Source organism: Podarcis filfolensis (genome assembly GCF_964270895.1).
Source record: "Podarcis filfolensis genome assembly, chromosome: 1".
Classification (NCBI taxonomy): domain Eukaryota; kingdom Metazoa; phylum Chordata; class Lepidosauria; order Squamata; family Lacertidae; genus Podarcis; species Podarcis filfolensis.
The window spans coordinates 44,089,617-44,113,398 of record NC_139604.1 but is presented as its reverse complement, the minus strand read 5'-3'; the positions used below and the strand labels follow the sequence as shown (position 1 = coordinate 44,113,398).

Below are 23,782 nucleotides of genomic sequence, written 5' to 3'. Positions count from 1 at the left end.
GCCCTGGGGGTAGAAAGTTTGAGAACTGCTGGGATACCTGAATTAATTTCCCCACAACTCAGACCAATTAGTCCACTGGTTTGTTTAGCACTCCCTCCTGTAGGCAGGTGCCTTGGCCTTATTTGGGCAGCAAGTACTATTTCTCAGCAGCCACCACAGCTCTGCATACACACCTCTCTTATTTGGCTTCTCACCTTAAATGTTGCTTGCTCTTTTTTCTAAGATGGAACTATGGTGGATAGTCATCCCAGTGCAGGCAGAAAAGTAGCTGAGAGAACAGCCACATTCACACTACTACTGCTATTGTGGAAACTCAAAAGCTTTGCAACAGGCCTTGCTCATTCCAGCAACTGGGAGAGAATACTAAGGAACAGGGGATACAGGAGCAGAGGCTGAGGGGGCAGCAAGAACAGCATAGGAAGTGGGCTATGAAACTGACTCTTGCCTATGGCTGATGAGGGAGGTGTGATTTCATTTTAAATCATCTAGTTTCATCTTACTAAATGAGTTTATTTATTTCCTTGTATTTGTATTTACTTGTATTCCTCTCCCAGCCTTGAAGTTCCCTGCTCACGGCATACTGCCCTCCGAATTCTATTCAGTTACATACACTCATCATTTAGGAATGCCTGGGTGTGTGGAGATTTCTGCCTCAGTGAAGAATGGGTTGGGCACCAGGTCTTTTCAGGTACAATTCAGTAACTCTTCTAGGTAACACCGTCAAGTGCTGCAAGCAACAGGGTGTGTAGTGGGAATTTGCCATCTCCTAGAGCAAAGTATGGTGGTAACCAGGGAGAAGTAAAGAAAAGCTGTAAACAGCAGTCATCAGAACAGGAGCAGCAGCCATGACGGGGCAGGCAGAGAAAGGGAACCTATTTTCTTGCATTGTCTCTCCAGGGTGCGGACAGCTGCTGAACTGTCAGTAAGTATACTGGCATCACATTCTTCCGGTAAGCGTATTCCACTTCTGTAACTCAGTTTCTTGTTTGGAAGCAACCATGATTCAAAGGCTAGCTTTGGCTTCCAACTCATTAAAAAACTTAAACACACACACACTTTAAGTAAAGTTTAAATCAAATGGGCAATCACTAAATTTCTTCATTTTTAATGTGGGAAATGAAGAAATGACAGCATCCATTGACTACAACTTTCATTCGTGCCAAGGGTCATGGTTTGCTTTCTGAAATATGGTCATATTACAATTTTTTTATAGCTTTCATTATATCCTTTCAATTTAAGATATTTTAAGATCAGATATGTAGTTTTACAATGAGATCTTACAGCTTGTTGCCCCATTACAATTCTAATCTGCTTTCTTAATTTTTAAGAAAGGTATCTATAGATTAAGTATCTATAGATTAAGTGACAAAAAATATATATTAAAAACATCCAATTGCATTCTCACTTTATCTTGACTGATTTGGGGACATATACCTGGAAAGGTTTTCACCGTTTAATCTGCTTATGGCTTTGTAACTATATTTAACTGCATGGGATTTATTATAATTTACTTAATTATTCCTTTCATCAATGCTCGCTTTTCCATATTTCCTCCTGTTAATGACAGAAGGGAAAAACCTACAACTTAAAAAGTGATACCTGTATTGATACTATGTTACTTTTTCCTGTTTACACTCACAGAAACTGTTTACACTCTGATTTTTCTCAATGATGCCTACTCAAAATAGTAGTATATTAAAAGCCTGAGCCGTCCCCATTTCTTAAGTAAAGGAGGAAAAAACCAAAAACAAAGCACACAACAGGGGCTTTCATGTTAACCTTACCCTGGTTAGCTGACTGGAACCTGAAATGGACTGCTCCTCTCTGATCGATGATGGCTTGTTTTGATCTGCTGGGAAATTCTGATCTGCTCCATTTTTGAAGTGGTTTGGCAGGGAGATCTTTGGTTCCAACCAGCTGATAGTTGTCCCTGAAGCAAACGAGAGTTTACGCTGAAACTTGCTCATATTCTAGAAGCGTATTTTGTTTTTCAAAAAGGCAACTGTCATTAAGCAGCTTTGCTCCCCCCTCCCCCCAAAATGACTAAAAAGCAACTGAGCTTGCTCAAACAGCTACAAAAAAACAAAGATGGGTGCAGGAGAACACCACCTCTCCGGGTCATTAGAATGATGCCTGTGATTGGGCCATGATGAAACACACAACTTGCTCCGGCGTAGGAGGAGATGGAGTTACGAAAGGTGTAATCAGACACCAGTTAAAGAACCCAATAAGACAGGGTTGTTACGTAATCCCTTTGGACAGGTTGCAGCATCGACATTCTAGCAACACCATTAGGGGGAAACAATTGCAAACTGCAATTTATTTCTAGGAAGTAAAGCTAAAACTAAAGAACACACGTTTTGCCAGAGGTCTTGTTGGGGCATTGACGGGGGAGAGGGGAATACTTGGCTTTGCACAGCTGAATAAATCTCTGTTGAATAAATAATAGTTGCTTGAAAATAAAAGCTGCATCATTTGGAAAACTGTCACCCGTTCGTTTAATGATTCTGGTGTCTCCAATTACCCCCCAGCTAGTCTATCGGAATGGATACAATTCCTCATCAATAATGAAAATGTTCCATTCTGTTCTCAAAGACTAGTGTGTGTAGACTCTAATAATGCCCTATTAAAAGAAACACATACACAAACTTGAATAAAAGAACAGTCAATCTGGGACATAAACATTACTGGTAACTTGGCATCTTCTGCCGATCACAGTGCTGGATTCTGAGCTGAGCTGTTACACCATACAAGGACCCTGGGGAAGTTCAGCAGCAGCAGCTATCTAGGTTGACTGAACATTCCCCTTTGGGTATGATCTGAAGGCACATGAGGCCACCACCATTTGGAAACTAAGCAGGTCTGGTCTGGGACTGACTGGTGCCTGGATGTCGACCACTTAGGAACGCCATGTACACCATTGTGAATTCCATGGAAGGAGTGATGTAAACTCATGATAGGCAAATGCTAAAGTGCAAGCAGCAAAGTGGGAACGTAAGATCTCCAAAGTACTGTAGGCATTTAAATATGTTTCCTATTTTGCACAGAAGAGAAAGATCAAATCAAGGCTTTATTAAAAGAAGAAGACAGAGCAAATATAACTCACCAGTAGGTAAGGATCCTTTTTGTTGCGATGCATGCTGGAGCTGAAGAATGTGGAAACAATCATTTAAGCAATTCATTGTGGCCATAGAGGTTGCCTTGAGCATCAGCAGGTCTTGGTCCAAGGAAGAAAGATGGCCAGAGGAAGGAAGACATTCTATGTTCCTTATCAAGTCTCTCTGCTGTCCCTCAGCTTGCGACATCATCTAGCAGGCAAGCAATGCACAAAAGGCTGAGGTTTGGGTCATCTGAAACATCAGCTGAACTCTCATTTACCTATAACTCCTTGTTATTCAAATTCAGTGTGCCAACGTAACATTATGAAAAGAGCACTCATCAAACATCCAAACTATATAGATTGTTAAATGAAGCTACTTCCTACTTCAGTGGAGGCAGTGGAACAATGTCCTTCACCATGCCCAAGAGCTAACGGCTAGTTATGGGGGCGCAGGACAGGTCATACGTAGCCTGCCTTCCAGCAAAAAGGAACAGCCAAGGGCTCAGCAAAAACATCTGGGGTGGGTGTGTCTGCCTCCATTGCCTCCCAGGTCTCTGCCTAATTATAGGGCCTGCCTTGCATTGCAGAAATGGCTTGAGACCTCAGGTGATTCTTTAGTCAAATTATCTTGGGAAATAACTCTATCTAAACTCACCTAGCCAGTTTTTTTGGATAACCTACTCATTCAAACCAGCAAGAACATATTGCGTATTCAGACTAAATAAGCAAACACACACACACACACACATCTATTTTTAAAAGCACCATATGATGGTGCGAATCCATTCCTTTAGAACCATAATCATATAAATGATCACATTCCACTCCTTTGCTGAAACCTATGGCAGCAAATTTTTAGTTATTTTATTTATTAGTATTGCATTTTTTATTGCCAGGGAGAGGCGATTGTGGGCCTTTTTGCCTCGCATTCCAAAATAACACAGTTAGCCTTGGTTGGGCCAGTGGGTTGGGGTGGGGGAAGGTGGAGAAGACAGCCATTTACTGTGAAATGTCTTGGGCTGAACCGGAATGGAAGAAACATTCGTGCTAATAATCTACTACACAAAAGTATCAGCCCTATATTAAAAAGAAGCACTATTCTTTTCTCTACTCAAAACAAGTTTTATCTTTTGTGGATGCTTCAGATGTGATGGAAACCAGGTAAGATATCACATATCGCCAGAGTCCTGCACCTTCCCTCTTGTCTTGTCTTAACCCCCCACCCCCCGCTCTCTGAATGAAATACTTCAGCATTGGTTTTAACCACAGTCAAAGATTAACCACAATTCTTCACCATCTTGAAGCCTCAAACCTGTCCAGTTCTCTGTCCTGTTTGTTCTTAATGTTCTTTTTAGACAGAGGAAAGCCAGAAATGTGGTATGGTTAACACTGCCCGAGCAAAGCCAAGCACCAACCTAGAAGTTAAGACACAGTAGCAGAAATAGCTCTGCTTTGGATTTATTGAGACTTTAGAAATCCACCTTTTGAATCGAACTAGGTTCGCCCTGACTTTCGTCATAGTTGGTGCTCAGTAGGAATGAGGAGTTACCATATCCTCATCCCTCAAAACCCAAGGGTAAAAGGATGTCAATGGATCCTAAACTCCAGTGTTTTCAACTTTGTTTTGAGCAGATGATGAGCAGGCAGCACAGGACGTCTTGTCCATGATCACTTGACAGAGTTCTGAGAGCACAACTGGGTCACGCTACTTTTTGGCTATGTGATCTATTATGCATGGCGATCTCAACCTTCTGTAGCCAGCAATGAGAGCAGATTACATAGATAATTCACTGCACAGCTTATTCAAACGAATATAAGGGAGGCTACGAGAGGGAGACTGATAGAATTTCATCACCATCCAGTGCTACATTCTAGCCCTAAGACTTATTACAGGAGTGATGATGGAACTAGTCATGTGTTTCCTGCTCAGTTTCCTAATTTAAAGAATCATGGTCCAAGTGTCTGAGCTTGCTTTTCAAGAAAGAGCTAATCCCAAGTTCAGAGAGTAAGGTGTCTCCCCACCCCTGTTAGGTCAAGATAACACCTGTAACCCCTTAGTTCCATGTGTAAGATTTTATTTCTCAACATGAAAGGATTATTTATTTATTTATTTATTTATTTATTTATTTATTTATTACATTTATACCTTGCCTTTCCATACAAAATACTCAAGGAAGCCAACAATAAAATAAATAAGAGTAAGTCGCAACTATCACCCCCGGGTACCCAGATAAAGAAGTATAGAGAATGGAAATAGCAGTTTATCAATTACTAGTTTTGTACTAGCGACCCATGATTAAGGCAGCGAAGAATGAGAGCACATGTTGAGCTCAGTGCTCACTGCCAACCTCAACCTGAGTAGATTAAGGGAAAAATAACCAGAATAAGTCATTGACGCTGCAATGTGTAAATTACTATTATCATAAATCCAATTATCGTGCTGAATTTCAGATAGTACAGGGACTATTTGCTTCCCAAAGCAAGCTCTTCTTAACCAAGAAACTGGTAAAAAAAAGTTAAGATTATACTAACCTCTCGTACATCGATTAAATGATCTGGCTGCAAAATGGGAATTCTCCTCCCAGCTGGCAGCTTGTGATGCCCAACATTAAAAAAGGAAGCTGCATTTTGGCTGGGTCTTCTTTGCACACCAGGGGAGCCACTTCCTTGAGATGCGAGAGAGAAGCTGCGAGATTTCAGAGGAGGATTGTTCTGGTGAACAAACATACATATTAGGAAATACTTGAAAACTAATCTTTAAGTCTCCACCTTTTTTTTACTTATATACATATTAAGTACATAGATATACTATTAGAATATGCACTCAGTAATTTAGAAAACCCTGAGGACTGGCTAAATCATCAACATATATTCAGGCCTTGACCAATACTAAATATTCTTCAGAATGCGGAACTAGCAGCCATGGGGCTACTGGCCCATCTCCCGCACCATGCTTCAGTGTACAAAAGAAAAGAGACACCTTCTCTGTTGTGCTGTACGCACTGTACACCTAAATTACATCTACAAGAAAAAACAGATTCACAGTCTAATCCCATGCATGCTTCCTCAGAAGTCCATCCCACTGGGTTCAACAACAATTACTCCTAAGTGAAAGGGCTGCAGTTTTAGTTCTAAGGACTGCATTGCCATTACAATTTAAGGAAACAGACTTCAGATATCCCAAGTGCAGAAGACACAGTGGTCCACGCAAAAAGCCAAACCTAGTTGGAAAGTTGTAGAATTTCCTTCTCTGGGTGTTTAGCTAAATACCTGTCAGATTATTTAGGTTTTACTGAACAGTGCCATAAGACGCTACGGAGAAGTCACTTCAGTGGCAATCAGAGGTGGTCCCCGCTATTCAACTATTACAACAAATACACACTTAAGTTTGCAGCATCACATTTCAAATAAAACATCATTAAAACCTAATTCATCTTGGCATTGCTGTCATCTTTCTATGGTAGGCTGACGCTTCTTCAGCAATTGTAATTATGACCCTTTAAGCTACATAATTGATGGGCAGTTTAAATAACTGCTGCATAACTTAAAGTATACGTTACAGACAGTACCTTTCCAATTGCTTCAGTGTGGTGCTGTGTGCATATCTGAAGCCTGCTGACCCAATGCTGCCGTTCTTTGGCATCAGTAGCTGGATTTAAAAAAAAAAAATCAGAAGGAAAAGGAAGTTCAGAGGCAAACAAGGCAAGAATATAATTATTTATTTCAAGTTAAGTTTTGTTTAGGGAACGTCACTTCCAGGAATGCAGAAGGAGAGGGTGCGCAAAATGTGGCATAGATACAACCTGTGGCACTTCTTGCTTTGGGTTACTGGGTGTTATCCTGCGGCATATCATAACTCTAACCTCCCACTGCAATGGTTCTGTGATCGATGTAGCATTGGTTGTCCACAGTACGCTTTTAGGTGATGCCAGGGCCACAGCAAAAGTAGAGGAAAAATTTTTCTACAGCAAACAATGGCAAATGTTGAACTAAAACAACTCCTCCTGCACTCTGAGGAAGCTATACTGAAAAAGGAGGGTGCACATGTCAAAAAGGAGTGCTAAGCCCTGGTGGGCTGCCCCCTTACCCGCTTGTGATTGATGGACAGTCAGCCAATCAGGATTTTTCTTCTTCACTTCTCACTTCCCTCTGTGATCCCATGGCCTCTTGCTGTGGCCCCCATTTATGCATTTTTCACCTGGGGCCCCCCTAGAATATCCTGGTGGCCCCCGGTTGGGAAACACTGTTCTAACACACCCACACCTTTTCACAATCCACTGACTGGGCTGGGACAAATATGGGAATCAGATAAGTGCAACTGTAAGATATACTAAGTGTTGCAAGTATTCACTATGAGTCAGAAGAAACATTCCAGTCTGAACTACAACAGAAAACTCCTCTTCAATGAAATGTGGCATTTGTCTGAACGCCTGTGTAAAAGGGTGAAGACCTATCAGCACTCATTCTTCAGCAGTCACATTTTGCAACTATGTATTTTAGTAAAAATTTACAGCACATTGATTGGTTACATCTCTTGTTTTGACTAAAAGCACCACTCTCCCCAGACGATGAATATAGAAAAAATGTGACTGTTTTTATGCCAATTATCAAAGTGGAATGGTTAACATGATTTCAGTTGTTTAAAATATATATATTTTAAAAACTTGAATAAATCTCAAGAACACACGGTAATTACAATGTATAGTTTTGTATATACCTATAATATGCATAGGGACACGGGTGGTGCTGTGGGTTAAACCACAGAGCCTAGGGCTTGCCGATCAGAAGGTCGGCGGTTCGAATCCCCGCGACGGGGTGAGCTCCCATTGCTCGGTCCCAGCTCCTGCCAACCTAGCAGTTTGAAAGCACGTCAAGTGCAAGTAGATAAATAGGTACCACTCCAGTGGGAAGGTAAATGGCGTTTCCGTGCACTGCTCTGGTTCGCCAGAAGTGGCTTAGTCATGCTGGCCACATGACCCGGAAGCTGTACGCTGGCTCCCTCGGCCAATAAAGCGAGACGAGCACCGCAACCCCAGAGTTGGTCACGACTGGACCTAATTGTCAGGGGTCCCTTTACCTTTACTATAATATGCATATAAATATTTTACCACTTGGAGACGTTATATTCACCAACATTTGTGTTATAGTCATTATTCTTAAATTAGAGGATTTCACTTATCTTTAGTATTTCTCTTGTCTACTATGCATTTTTTATGTAAAAAGAAAGTGCTTTTTACCTCTAGCAGTTTAATTTGTTAAAAAAAAATTGTTCAAATTCAGACACAGTAATTTTTCAGAACGTACAAAACAGCAAGCAGACACTGACTTGAAGAAGACAGCTACCCAAAGACCAGCAAAGAAGAGGCAAGGCTTCCTCCTAGTGGGGAAGTCCAAGAACTACGGAGTCTTACCTCTCAGCTTATATTGTTCTCCACTAGCTGCATTCACTGTGAATGTATGAGAATCTTCATCACTAGGAGAGATCACAGCTCCAGCCAGCTGTAATGTACCCCTGGGCTTCTGGTTTCTCAGCTGTTCATTCACAAAATACTCCAGGAGACCAGCTTCATTGTTCAAGACAAAATACCTGTAAGTTTTGAGGGAAATACACCATGTAAGAGTAAAGCAAGACTAAAGGTTAAACAAATTACTCTTTACGCAGATGGCCATATTTAGATATTTTGGGATTACAGAAAACTGGGTTGTGTCAATAATAGAAATGATTAGTTTTGGAATGCCCATCAACTGACTGATCAAATATTCCATGAAGCCAAGGGCAGTCATTGTCTGCCTTGAAGACCAGTCCGCCAGCTATTACCAGTTTCTTCCTGTTAGTTCAATAAATTGACTCCTCACTCAGTGAATAAGCTGCCTCTGGGTCCACAGTCATGCTAAATGTACAGGCTGAGGGACAGGACCTCAGATCCTGCAGTTCCCCAGACTGGCAAGGAAGCCCTTCTACCATGAAGGAATTGTACATGTTCGTGGGCATTTTGTCCTTAGAAAAATATTATTTCTTCCCTTGGTATGTGACTCTGCGCTGCTACCGAGACGAATGCTTTTGATGTGGGGGTGGTGGGGCTTTTCAGAGCAGCACAGGGTTAGGCCTGAATGCTGGGGGATTAGGTCACCAAAGTTCATCAGAATACTCTCTCGTCACCAGAAAACCTCTTGAACTTGGAACTGGCTTAGAGGGTCTGCATCTGGTGCTGGGCCATAAAAACAAACTAGGAATATCACTGCTGTGCCATCCCCCTTTGCTGCTCAGTAACCTCAGCGACTGAAATGGCTGAAGTGGTCTCTGGTAAGATTTTGGAAGAACAAGGACAATTATTCTAGGCAATTTCAATTTTCATGTGGGGTCTACTATCAGTCCAGCTTGGCATTTCCTAGCCACCATGGCTATGATGGGAATGCCACAACAGACTGTTGGCAAACCACACAGGACAGAGCATACCCTGAATGTGGTTTTTGCTCTGAACAATGAGAGGAGCAGTCTGAAAGGATACCCCTGAAAGGATATCTGAAAGGATATCCCTGAAAGGATACCCCTTTACTGTCACGGATAGACCACTTACTGGGAAAGTGTGGACTTCTGGTGCCAGTGTCTCCCTACAGGGATGGAGGACCAAGAGGGATAGCCTACCCCTGAGATTTATGGAATCCAAGGGATTCCTGAATGATATCTGGAGGATTTCCCACAGGTGAACCTGTTGAAGATTTCATCACATTGAGAAAAAGTGAGATAACACACAATTGACCTTGAGTGTCCTCTCAGGTGCTGCAGAGTCCAGGCAGCCCCATGGTACTCTAAGGAGCATAGAAGATGAAGCAGGCTGGATAATGACTAGAATGCAAATGGCACATGTCTCATCCTGAAGCTGATCAAACACTAGTTAGAGTGCACAACCATGCCGACTATGCAGTAGTGCAGATGGCAAAACTTTATCAGATGCACTGCACCTTCCAGTAAATGTCCAACTGCGTTTTCTAATGTGGCCTGAAGTTTGATCACAACTGCTGTTGTGGGTGGACCTGTAGTGTCCTTGGAAGCCCTTTGTGACCATTTTGCTTTCTACTTTTGAGGACAAACTCACTTGATGCCCGAAGGACATCTCTGTTGAGTTGTCCGTTGCCATGTCTAACCAGCTGCTGCAGCCTGACAGGGTGCATGCAGCAATGCTCTCTTGACCCCTGCTCTTCTTGGCTAATAAAAACTAGCAGAAAGGGTGTGACTGGGTGGGTTCAGAATGTAGCCAAGACATTTCTGCATTGGGGAGGGTCCCTGCTGTCCTCAAGGCAGCAGAGGTGTAGCCACTCCTCAAGCAGCCTGCCCTGGACCTTTGATATAGGGCAACTTCCTTTTCAGAGGAGGAAAGTCATGGTGGAATCATGGTGGAGCAACTGCAGGCATGCCTAGAGGATACCGATTTTCTAGACCCTTCCCCGTCTAGGTTCAGGCCTGGTTATGGGATGAATCACCCTTGGGTCATTCAAAGGATTACCTTTATTAAGAGCAGGTCACAGAAAGTATGACCATTCTCCTTCTTCTATGGTTTTTGATAGTACTGACAATGGCATCCTCTTGGATTACTCTACGAAATTAGTACAGGAGCGACTGCACTGCATTATCTCCAATACTCATCTGCAGGGTCCAGAGAGCAGGTTTATGACCCTCTGCCCAATATTTTTATTTAGCCAGAAAGGAACTTTTAAGAATGCCGCATGATGTTTGCCTTGCTTCCAAAAGATAGAAGTCCTTTAGACTGTCTGCGCATAGGTTGTGGAACTCCTTCCCTATTACTATTAAGCAATAACAATTGGTGCTTTGTTTCAGATTCCTGCTTAAGACTCTTCTGTTTGCACAAGCCTTTTCTGATGTATGGCTCAGTCACTGGTTATTGTGCATTGCAGCCAATATATTTGCTGAATACTTTATAAGGGGAGGGAAACACAGCAGCAATTTAGGATGAAATCATCTAGATTAGGGAACAGGGCTTAGGGACTCCTCCCCAGCACTGATGCTCTGAGCAAATTCAGAGTTCTATGCCTGTGTTTTAAAAAAAACGGGTTGCTGCTGTTTCTAAAAAAAGATTGGTAGATCCAGTCACATATCATGCAAGGGTTGGTCCTAAGGGTATACATACTTCTGCTGCTGTACTTGTAAATTATGTGTAAAACATTTTAAAAACTTGCTAAGTTGTCCTAGACATCAGGGCTGGGGAAGTGGGATAATTTTTTGTGAAGGACTTTTGTGGCACTCTGATGGCTCACACACACCAAATAACACTAATGATAATTATATACTACCATTTTTGTTATTAAAAGATGAAATTATGCTACTGCTGCTTCATCACCGCCTGTTTATAGGACAATAAAAATGAAATGGTTTCCTATGGGGTTAGTTTAATCACTATATAGTACCAATAACAAAATGTGTATTTGGGAAACCTCAGTGCAACGAAACCTAGTTGTTGACACACTGAGAGTTCAAGTTCAAACTGCACAGGCAATAAAGATGGGAGAAGCAAATTGATAGAGCAGATATTTAGAGGAAATCGTGAAATGCTGTTCCCTTAGCTCAAAACACACAATGCAATACAACTAAGGCATTAGGAGAGAAAAGGAAGGTGAAGCGCTTGGTTCACTTTTTAATTCTTCCCCTTAACCAGCTCTAAAGTCCAAGCAAATTTAACAGGCTTTTAAAATATACTGATGTGATTAACCTGAACCAAAATATAGTGCATACTTCGGAGAGCCGGAAAAAAATAAGGAGGGGCATACCCAAATCTGTCAAATCTAAATAACATTAAGCTTTCGGGGTAGAAGGAAAGACTGCAGGGGTTGCGAGCAGCAGCAAAATTTGAATTCCTCAAAGCCTCTCTAGATTTGTGAAAAACAAGCATTTCAAACCTTTTTCAAATGTCCCCAAATACTAGGTATGCTAAATATTCTCCAAGAAGTATCTCAGAATGCCATCTGTAATATTCAACAGGGATGCAGTATTTTCTCTTGTAAACACTATGCTTTTCTAATGTACTGTACAATATAACATTTGAAATCAAAGCATGCCTCATTATTTGCACTTTACTCCCAAATATTAACTGTGCTTTGGGTTTTTCGAATGTGTTTCATAGCAGAGTTTTTCCTCAGAAACACACAAAACCTACTAGTCAAATGAGGGCATTTACAGCTCAGGCAATCAATGCCTGGCACAAAAATAAGAGATTACTGATACAACACTTCTGCCTTTATCTGTAGTTTGCTTATCCCTTTTCTAAAACAGAACAAAAGCAGCCCTTGACTATTTCCAGCATTTTAAAACAAATCCCTGCCTACTGATTAAGACAACTTCATTTCAACATTAGGTAATACAGTGAATTTTTAAGAAACCGTACTTACCGGTACTGCCAGCCTGTGACAAGATTTGTGTATTTCATTAAATAGCCCGATATATTTTCCATGTGGTCACTGTGACAAATATAAGAACAAAGTCCATCAGAAAAAGAGTAATAATGACAATGAAAACATTTCACGTAGAAGTTCTGCAATTTCATATTTGCAGCCTAAATCTTCTTCCAATAACTTTATTTTTAGAAGCTGACTCTTAAGTCAGCATTAATGTCAAATGACTCTGAAACAGAGACTGCTGCAAGTGCTTGGTCTTCTCCTTGTCTTTGCAGTGTGGATTCAGAACAGAGACGCTTTACACCTACTACGCAGATTAAGGGGAGCCAATTCCAGCATTACTGACACAGAAACCACTTTGAATCTGCATTAAAATTACGTGGCACCTCTCATTTATAAAGCTTCAACATTAAGATTAAATTACTCAACACACTTAAGGTTTCTAATTTCCCCCAAGATTACGTCTGGGCTCTTGGACAACTTTTCACTATGAAAATTGTTCTTAACTAAGGCTAAAAAGAACAGGCTTAACAGAATGGAGTTAAGCAAATCCATCACTGGGCACTAGTAATTAAGGAAAGAGTTGTTTTCATTTCCAAACACACTGTTCTTGGAACCTCTAAGTGCACATTATAAATTATAACCCTCATTGGAAAATGGAATATTTGGTGCAATTCCAAAAATCTAAAAGAAAGCTCTGAAACCCTGCCATGGTTCAGAAGATCATAGGCTTGTTTACATGTTGCACTGAACACAGATGCAAGCAATCTTGACATACGTGTAAGTGTTTGTGCAAGCGTGTGCACTTCCTAATTGATAAAGGTAAAGGTAAAGGGACCCCTGACTAGTAGGTCCAGTCGTGACCGACTCTGGGGTTGCGGCGCTCATCTCGCTTTATTGGCCGAGGGAGCCGGCGTACAGCTTCTGGGTCATGTGGCCAGCATGACTAAGCTGCTTCTGGCAAACCAGAGCAGCACACGGAAACGCCGTTTACCTTCCCGCCGGAGCGGTACCTATTTATCTACTTGCACTTTGAGGTGCTTTTGAACTGCTAGGTTGGCAGGAGCAGGGACCGAGCAACCAGAGCTCACCCCGTCGCGGGGATTCGAACCGCCAACCTTCTGATTGGCAAGTTCTAGGCTCTGTCGTTTAACCCACAGCGCCACCTATACGGCTCAACTAATCTGTATAGGCTGTGCACCCATTAAATGTTATATGTGAATGTCTGTAGAAGTGTACATATCAACTCTTTGTGTATACAGATCATACACTTGTTGAATGTAACATCTGAACACCCTTCATATCTTAGCTTAATAAAGTAAGTTCACTAGGTGCAAATAGTAAAAAGCTGCTACCTCTCTCTGTCTCTCTCTCTCACACACACCTCTCTCTCCCTCTCTCTGCCTAAGTGCATTTCTCCCTCACACAAACCACACATTCAAATATACCTCCCCGCTCAGACACTACACACATATATATCCATCTCTGTGCCCAACTGTGTAATTCTTAAAACACACAGTCCTTTCATGGGGTGAAGCAAGTGCCTTCTGTAAGCCACCCAGAGTGGCTGGGAAAACCCACCCAGATGGGCAGGGTATACCGGTAAATAATAATATCATTATTATTGAAATTATTATTTTTATTCTGCCAGTTCCAGGTAGGCAACAAAGAAGCAAAGAGGATGGGCCACTAGGCAAGCAAGGAAGTAATTCCTACCATTTCTCCCCCCTCCACAATCCTTGCAGACCAACCAAATCCAAGGCAGAAGGCCCCCCAAATATTGAGGGTTACCAAGCTGGCAGTCGTAGGCGCCATGGTGGAAGAACCAGGGAAGGCCTTCTGCATTGGTTATCCCCAATTTAAAGAGTGTGCCTGGGCCACTAATGAATGGGCCACAGCACCTACACCAGAATCCCTCCTCCCTTTAGACACTGGATTCCCAGTTAGCATCAGCTCCACCATCTATTCTATATATAGTCTGTTCTTCAGCCCAACATGGGCTGCTAAGACACTGTTCCTAAGTGAATCCGCTGCTAAAGAAACATACTGCTGTGTAATGCAAGTATACTGACATGTTACTGCCATCCTTTTGGCAATCTCTTCCAGCAGGTCCACATGAACACTCAACAGAAGAGGACAGAATGAAACCCTGACATGCCAGCACAGAACTACCAAAGAGTGGAAGAACAATCCCTGATCTACCTATGAGACTTGCCCAATCAAAAAGGAGAGTTCCACTTCTGGGTTCCTAACCCCAGTCAGATCCTATAACTGGCCCACCAAGTTGGGTTGATGTAACTCTGAAGTGATATTTCCAGCCCTGGTTAAAGTACATCAAATGATCAAACTGGAAAATCTACCATTCAATGAATTCCATGTTGCACTGGGAAGTTGTCAAGGTAAAGCAATGCTTCTCTGTGGTCACTTGGGAGAAAATCAGCCCTGCATGCCTAAACACTAGGAATAAATATTTAAAAACCTACAGAAACTCTAAAAGACCTATAAAAATCCAAAATCAGCATATCCTATACAGCTAAGGGCACAGCGATATTCTACTAGGCACAGCCTTACTAAGCAAGTCAGCACTGCTGGGTGCCTATTTCATGTGCAAAACACAGAACCTGTCCTAGATGCAAGCTGAACTGAAGCATTTACTAAATATAATGACCTATTTTTCATTTAGAATCCTACATCAAAGTGCCTTCCTTTAGAACTGCATTCACAGGGTGTGTGAATAATTGAAATAGCATAAAAGAATCAGAAACGTTACTCATTTCAAGGGGGAGACAGAGCAACACATCTCATAGTGGCGCAAACTGCCAATATTATTAAAGTGTTGGATGGCACAGAACGTGGTGTCTAGTACTTTTTCTCAAATTACATCAACACAGAACTACCTTCCCACAATTTGTAAAGGTGCATGTGAATTGCCGCAAGTTGTAGTTCAGAGGCTTGACTCTTTTAACAGAAATTACGGCAACAAACGAATTAAGCAAAATCCATGATGAAAAGATTGATGAATTACAGACAGAAAATATAGTAAAGATGAATGAGTGTGTGAATCAGTGGCTGCCTCAGCAGAGTAATCAGGCATGTATATCATAAATCAGGTGGCTATGGTATTAAAATCTGGCTCCTATAAAATGCTTGTTGCAATGTGGAGGAAGATAGATATTCCTTTGACCATCTTTTCTCTTTTACTACATAATAATTCTGGAACAGGATATTAAGATTTAATCATGTTAGTTTTGATGATTTAGTCAATGAAATTGACCATTTTACATATGGACATAGATCAGCCATAGTGGTGCAAGCATTAGGGAAAATACAAAAAAAAAGTCTCTTGGTATCCCAGTTCAAGCTTTGGGAACTGCTGAATTGGACTACTGGAATGCATGGGCTACCCATGAGGCTGATTTGGAAAGTGCAGCTAATATAGAATTCTGCAGCCTGGTTTTTCCTTCTGAAGTAGTGAGACTAGTAATTTGGAACAATGCTTTTATTGAAATCAGACAGCCACCAGTTTTGGAAACACTTTCGTCAAAAACTTTTAGAGAATAATTTTGACCGAGTGTTGGTCATTTCTTCCATATTTTGTTATCTTTATAATTTTACAATGTTTTCATGATTCTGTTGTACATCGCTGTGGTTTTTAATGAGTTGGCAATATGTGTGTGTGTGATAAAAATACACACTACTCTTGTCCATTACTCTTGTCCATCTTGTATACGACAAAAAGCTTCATTCCATTGTTGTCTCTGGTGTTTTTCACCAGATTCTTTGCCCTTCCCACTTGCTGAAGAAAGTCTCTTTCCAAAAGGCTAGAGGAAATATTTCTAGCCATCAATGTCTAACAAAAAAAACCCCCAACAACAACAACAACAACAAAAACACAAAAAAACCCCGCATATTCTTTGTTAAGTGACTGGTTGCTGATCACAGTGAATGAGCTGAACTTGTAACAGCATCTCTGTCTGTCTGTCTTCAATCAACCCAAATGACATGGAACACAAGAGATTCTACCCAACATGGCACTACATTGAATCCTTACATCAGTGCAACGATTTCTAATTGCACAATGGAACCTTCTCCCATGCACCCCCTAGATTTGTTCCAGGGGTTCCCTGAACACTCCTGAAAAATGTGAGGAAGGTACAAGGAATACAGTGTGGGAGGGGGAAGAGGGAGAAGGTCCCAATGTGCAAGAAGAAATCCTTGACAGGAAAAGTTAGTTGAACGTTACCCATTATCTTCCAGCTTCCTCTGGTTCAGCAAAAGCATTACTTTTGCTAATACTATATTAATTTACCATAATTATGTACCAGCAAGGTAGGCAAACAACAGTATGTATCAGAAGAAAATGCACTGGCTATGAAAGTCACCTCCAGGAAGGAATGTCAATGTGTCCCAAACTTTGATTTTAAATGCAAGGAAGAAGTAGCGCTATCCTGCTTGACATTCACAATACAAATGAAACTGCTATCATTCTGTGCTACTGTTCAAGAGCACTTCTTAGTTAAATACCCACTATCTGAAGAAAAGAAAGTCATTTTTATCCAGCATCTACAGGAGAAACATTTAGCTTAAGCACCACTTAAAAGAGTTAATGCACTGCTGCCTCCCTGAAGTGTTGGGAAACACAAGACTCTCTGCTTAGGTTCTGCTTCTGTTTACCCTGTAAACACAAAATCTCAGCGAATGTGTAATGCGCCCCCCCCAACCTATTGTTTTTTCCTGAGGTCAGGTAGGGACAAGAGGGTACTTCCTGCACTCACCAAAATACTCATCCTACCCCTTTTCCTGTTAACTTGCCCCTGCAGGAGAGGAGAGGAGTACAAAACAGGAAGTAACCACAAGCAAATAAGATTTGGCCAGTCTAAAACAGATTTTCAAAAACTGCCGTAAGAAAAATCTCAAGACTGGCAAACTGTCCTTTAAGCATCCCCAACTGTAACAGGCAAAAACAAGATAGGTTGTTTACTTCAGGTCCAAGAAAAGTGGACTGAAGCTCCAGAAAAGAAAAGGAGCACAGCCCACTGGCCCAGGTGATGCTTATCTATCTGTAGAAAACCAAACTTATAATGGGGAAAAAACAAGTTGCTTTGCTGTGCTGATGCCCCAAGCTTAGTGTGAAGAGTGGGGAGGACTTGCACCTAACTGGGAGTGATGAGGGAGTGAGATAACTCTGCCACTGGTCCTGAGAGAGGAACAGTCAGGGGTGCCAGAAGAAGAGATCAGGGGAACTTTCGTGCTTCCCTTGGCAACTGTCCATATCTCACATTTTAAAACCCATTGATCTATTGCAATGAACCTTACAAAACAGCTCTGTTCTAAAACAGTAAAACTTATTTATATCACAGGCAGGAAATGCAGTATTAGATCCTCTGCAGAGCACTGTGAGGATAGGGAACAGAGCCCACAACACCATGATTTTGCAACACAAAACTACTTATTTGTGGCAGTTCCAGTTGCTAAACCCTGCTGCCTAGCCTGCATAAAATCAAATCACGTGAACTAGCTCTCTCTGAAATTAAAGTGCTTAAAATGAGGAGCTACACTCCCTACTCAGTGCTGAGAAGCCTAGAACAAGCAAACAGTTCACAATCAATTTGCAGATCTGAAACAAATCGCTCACATGTCTGGCCAATGTGCACCCCTTAGAAAGTAGCTCTCCTATCAGTCCCTGAAACCTACCTTTGAAGGGTCTTTGAAGAAAAAGCATAGAAAAGCGGAACAAGCCCATAAACAAAGGCTCATTTCCTCTCAGCTAGAAAGTGAAACATGTTTTTAAGCAGAGGTTGTAAGCCTTAGTGCTGAAGGTCTGTTTCTAGCCCCTTTTACATATCCAACTCCTCCTGCCCTGCCCAGAATGGGTTAGTTAGTGTCTGTAGATGAGAAGCATGCGTCTACATCCTCATGACCAAGTTAAGAGTCTTGTATGCTTCCACTTACTTTAGCACAACAGTCAACAACCCTCGTTGACTTGCTATCTAAGGGATGTTTTAAATTCTGAACTGAGCAGTGTGAAGTGTTGAGATAACCAAAGGCCACTTCAAAATGGCTCAATGAAGCAGCAGTTTCAGGACTTGATCTGAACTAGAACTCAGTTACAGCATTCACTCCTGAAACATATCACGCACAGTATCAGTACATATCAGATTGAAACCTCTCAGACTATGCAACTCCAAAGGCTGCAGCACATATTATGTGTGGCAGATGAACATTTATCACCCTGTGTACAGGCAGTGGAAAAGAACAGGCAGTTTCACCTTTCTAGTGCACACACCACATTTTTGTGTGTGTACACAGAACATTTAGGCTGCTGTCATATGCATGTTTACTTGGGAGCAACTCAGTGGAACTTAGTTCTAAGTAGTTCACTGCTAATGTGTGAAGCAGCCCATTTTTCTACTTTCAATTGTATCGTATTGTCAGAGACTGCCTCTAGGTCCCGGCTCACAAAGGACCAACGCTAGCCGGTAGAACGGTATAAAGTCTTTATTGAAGTATAGTTTCCATTTCCAAATCTTAGCGTGCGTCTCTACGTCTATTCCCTAGATCGGCGAAGTCCCATCTGAATCTCCGCCTCCTGTACACCAGTTCAAGACCCTAGCCTTGCTCCACCTTTTGCGTCTCTCCTTTCGCCTCTGGGTCCTACCACCCCCCGGGGTTCCTTCCTTCCTGGATGCCTCGGATGCGGACCCTTCGGATTCCTCTCCATCCGTCCCTTCTGCTCCTGAACCCCTGACATCCATCCCCCCCTCGAAGCCCCCCCTTCCCCCCTCCCCTCCTTCCGGTGTGGGTTCTGGGTGCTCCGTCGTGGCGGGGGTGAGTGCCGGATACAGTTCTTCCCCCGTGTCGTACTTCACATCGGGCAGGTCTGGCTCGTCCTCCGTGCGCTCGTCGACGTCGATCTCCTCTGCTTCCATCTCCCTGCCTTCGTGTTCAAATCCCACGTCCTCCCCCAACACGTCCATGTCCATCTCTCCCCCGTTCCCCTCTGAGGGTGATGCCTGCCAGGGACCCCCCAGCCACTTCCTGCGCCACTGCTCCTCTGGTTGAGTATCCCACCAATAGGAGCGGTCTGAGGCAGAACCCGAGGTTGAACCCTCCGGAGAGCGTATGTGTGGTGCCGTCTCCTCGTCCGAGTCGAACCCCTGGAACGTGCTGCCTGAAAGTGTGGGTGTGAAGAGCCAGTCGTCGAAATACTCGGCTGGCATGGGCCTGTGTGGGAAAATGGCATGGAACTCTTCCTTGAGAAGGGGCTCGTCCAAGGCATAGCCCGGCACCCAACTGTTGGCGCTGGCCGGGGTATCCTCTCTGGCAAGAAGGTATTCTACTCCCTCTTCCCCCCATCTCGAGTCTAAAATCTCTGTGGCTTCGTTGATGCGCTCCCCTCTTGGCGACCCCCCTTCCCTGGGTCCTTCTCTGGGCGGATCTGGTGCTGTGCCTGGCTCCTGAAATCTATGCGGTGCTTTGTAGGGCGTGAGCACCGATCTATGGAACACCGGATGCATTCTGGAACCCTCCGGAAGCGCTAACCGGAAGGCCACTGGATTGACCTGTGCCTGGACTTGGTAAGGCCCTAGCTGCTTATGCCCTAGCTTCTTCTTGGCCAACGATTTGGTCGGCACTGCTTGCGCTGCTAACCAGACCCAATCTCCCACCTGTATGTCTTCCCCTACTCTCCTGTGTCTGTCAGCCTGCAGTTTGTATGCGTGCTTGGCCAGTTCCAACTGCCTCCTAAGCTGTTCGTGGACTTCCTGCAACTCTGACGCTAAGTCTTCCGCTGCCTGCGGCTCCCCCTCCCCCACGCTCTCTAAACCTGGGAAGGTTCTGGGATGCCTCCCGTTGTTGGCGAAGAACGGCGTCACCCCCGTCGACACGTGCTTCGTATTGTTGTAAGCGAACTCTGCGAGGGGCAGGTAGTCCACCCACGTGTTAGGCTGCTGATTGGCGTAGCATCTCAGGTACTGCTGCATGATGGCGTTGACCCTCTCCGCTTGTCCGTTGGTCTGCGGGTGTCTCGCCGACGCTAGATTGATCTTGACGTTCAGGATGCCCATCAACTTTTGCCAGAAGTTCGAGATGAACTGCCGCCCCCGGTCGGATAGAATAGATCGTGGCAGACCGTGGACCTTAAACACGTGGTCTATGAACAGCCTGGCGGTCTGTTCTGCCGTGGCCACCTTCGCACACGGGATGAAGTGTGCCATCTTGGTAAACATGTCCACCACCACAAGCACTGCCGTCTTTCCCCTCGAACTGGGCAGATCCGTGACAAAGTCCAGGGCCACCCGTTCCCACGGCTCAGACGGCGTCTGCAACGGTTCCAGCAATCCCGCCGGCGGTTTGTGCACTGACTTGGCTCTTTGGCAGGTGTCGCATCTCGAGACGTAATCCGCTACTTCCCCCCGCATCTTGGGCCACCAAAAGTCTCTGGTCACTAGTTCTACAGTCTTTTCTCTGCCAAAGTGCCCGGCAGTGGGGGCGTCGTGTAGCTGCTGCAGCACCCTCGCGCGGAGGTCATTCCCCGGCACGTAGAGTGCTCCCTTGCGGATGAGCAACCCGTCTCTGATCTGGAACTCGTCGTCCTTCACCGTGCCCTTGTGCACCTCCTCCATCTTGGCTTGCGCGAAGGGGTCCTCCTGCAACGCTCGACGTACGGCGTCCAGATCCACGGTCGCCGAAGCGCAAGCCCACGCTTCCGGTGCGAAAATGTGCTTGGCTGCCGACGGTGCCTCCTCCTCGAGGTATTGCGGCTTTCTGGACAAGGCATCCGCCATGATGTTGTTGTCACCCGGGATGTACTCTATCCTGAAGTCGAAGTCCGCGAAGAACTCTGCCCATCTAATGTGCCTCTGATTCAGGAACCTCGCCGTGCGCCAGTACTCTAGATTCTTGTGGTCCGTGCGGACCTGCACTGTGTGTCTGGCTCCGATAAGGAAGTGCCGCCACGCCTTGAACGCTGCATGGATGGCTAGCAACTCCCTGTCCCAGATGGTGTAATTCTGCTCCGACTTGCTGAGCTTCCTTGAGTAGAAGGCGCACGGCCTCCAGTCCCCCTGCTGGTCTTGTTGCAACAGTACAGCTCCCACGGCTCTGTCTGAGGCGTCTGTCTCCACCCTCATTGGTCTGCTGGGATTCACATGCAGCAGCTGCTCCTCGGACGCGAAGAGACGCTTGAGTTTCTGAAAGGACTGCTCCGCTTCCTCCGTCCAGAGAAACTTCTTCTTCTTGGAGCTGAGCGTGTCGGTGATGGCCGCCGTTTGCATAGCGAACCCCTTGATGAACTTGCGATAAAAGTTGGCAAAGCCGACAAACCGCTGGACTTCCTTCCGATTGCGCGGGCTTTTCCAGTCCAATACTGAGCGAACCTTGGCGCTGTCCATGGCGAGCCCCTTGTCCGACAGTTTATAGCCCAGGAAATCCACCTCCGTCACGTCGAACTGGCACTTCTCCAGCTTGGCGTACAGCCTGTGCTCCTTTAGTCTCTGCAGAACTTCCCTGACATCCCTCTCGTGCGCCTCTCGCGACTCAGAAAATATCAGGATGTCGTCCAGGAAGCATACGCACTTCTTGTAAAGGAGTCCCGCCAACACGTGATGCATAAAGGCTTGAAAACAGTGAGAGCCATTTTGTAATCCGAAGGGCATAACTCTGTATTCGTAGGTGCCCAGTGGTGTGAACATGGCCGTCTTCCACTCGTCGCCCTCCCGCACACGAATCAGGTTGTACGCGCCTCGCAGATCCAACTTGGTGAAAACGCGTCCTTTCCTTACCGTCGCGAGCAGGTCGTCTATTTTGGGCATGGGGAAGGACGAGGGCTTGGTTTTCGAGTTCAAAATTCGAAAGTCCACTACAAGCCTCTTCTGGGGCGTGTCTCGCTTCTTCACAAAGAATACTGGGCTGCCCCCTACAGCTTTCGACTCCCGGATGAACCCGCGCTTCAAATTGTGGTCTATGAACTCCCTAAGTTCCTGCAGTTCATCCTCAGACATGGAATACAGTTTCCCTGTTGGCAGCGTCGCCCCCGGCAGGAGATCAATCTTGCAGTCATAGGGTCTGTGGGGGGGTAGCTTGTCCGCTTCCTTCTCGCAGAACACCTCCAAAAATTCAGAATACTTGAGAGGTACTGCTTGCAGCGTGCCCAAATGTAACTGTGGGTCATCCTCCTCCCCTTCTGGTCTAGGCAGAATGCAGTGTTCCGCACAGTAGGAGGAGCCAAAAGTCAGTTGGCGTTGGTACCATGCCAATGCTGGGCTGTGCCTGTGTAGCCAACTCATTCCCAGAACTACTGGCGTGTCCGACAATTGGGTGACGTTGAAGCTGATTACTTCTCGGTGATTCCCAATTTGCATCACCATAGGTGGTGTCTGCTGTACCACCTGCCCCCCTAGCAGTTCCCTGCCATCCACTGTGACAACGTTCAGGGGCAGTGTGGCTGGCAGTAGCGCTATGTTGTGTTGTTGAAGGAATTCCAGTGCGATAAAGTCCGCATTACTGCCAGAGTCAATCGTAATCGGCACTTCTAAAGTGAGACCACTGGGCAGCTGGAGCGATGCGGTGAGCTGCACCACTGGTTTGGGCGGGAGGGGATCCGTGGGCTTCAAAATCTCTGGGGACTTCTTTACTGACTCGCCTGGCTGGCCCCCAGTGCTTCTGTTTCCAGCCAGACTCCTTCGTTTCCCTGCTGTGGTTCACTTTGCTGAGTTGCTCCCATTACTGTCATTGAAGCTGCAGTGTGCTTGTGGAGCCTCTGGGGACACTCTTTCGCCATGTGCTTAGGACTTTCACAGATGTAACACTTCCTGTTCCCTCTAGGCTGCTTTGTTTTGACTGCTCCCGGTGTTAAGGCTCTGGTGGCTGATTGAGCTCTAGCACCGCCGATCTCCATTGGCTCCTCCCCCCCTGCTTGCGGAGGCGTTGATTGCGCACGCGCGACATCCCTGGGCAAGAGGGAGGGCGCTCTGGCTGGTGTGCGTCCCCAACGCCCTTCTTCTCTGTCCCATGGGCGGTCCTCCAGCCTCACCCCCACTGCGAGCGATCTGTCCACCACTTCCTGGGTGCTTTTGGGTCTCTCCCCCCGCGCTATCTCATCCTTGATTTGGGGGTTCAATCCTTCCCAATAAAGATCTCTAACGGGGGGGGAATCCTTGTCCCACCCCAAGGCATTGACCAATGCAAAAAAGCGGGAGTGATACTGCCTCACGCTGGCTTTCCCTTGTCTCAGCCCAAATATGTCCTTACGGGCAATGTCAATGTCTATTTTCG

At 44.7% G+C, this 23,782-nt stretch overlaps 1 protein-coding gene and 1 long non-coding RNA gene across 4 annotated transcripts in view; one reads left to right on the top strand and one right to left on the bottom strand.

The window, feature by feature from the left end:
- OSBPL11 (oxysterol binding protein like 11) overlaps positions 1-23,782 on the bottom strand; it is a 50,127-nt gene that overhangs the window by 12,473 nt on the left and 13,872 nt on the right. For 2 of the 3 annotated variants that reach the window (XM_083585042.1, XM_083585043.1), the window contains exons 2-7: positions 12,503-12,571; positions 8,512-8,687; positions 6,670-6,749; positions 5,633-5,812; positions 3,107-3,308; positions 1,785-1,930 (exon numbers count right to left, since the gene is read on the bottom strand). In XM_083585042.1, coding sequence (XP_083441168.1) covers positions 1,785-1,930; positions 3,107-3,308; positions 5,633-5,812; positions 6,670-6,749; positions 8,512-8,687; positions 12,503-12,571 — 853 coding nt within the window. Of the gene's footprint in view, positions 1-1,784; positions 1,931-3,106; positions 3,309-5,632; positions 5,813-6,669; positions 6,750-8,511; positions 8,688-12,502; positions 12,572-18,202; positions 18,397-23,782 lie in introns of those variants that run through there. The other variant, XM_083585044.1, reaches the window with a different exon arrangement.
- On the top strand, positions 220-16,215 carry LOC310749480. The gene is made up of 2 exons (XR_014541649.1): positions 220-922; positions 14,615-16,215. It is a non-coding gene; the product is annotated as an uncharacterized lncRNA (long non-coding RNA).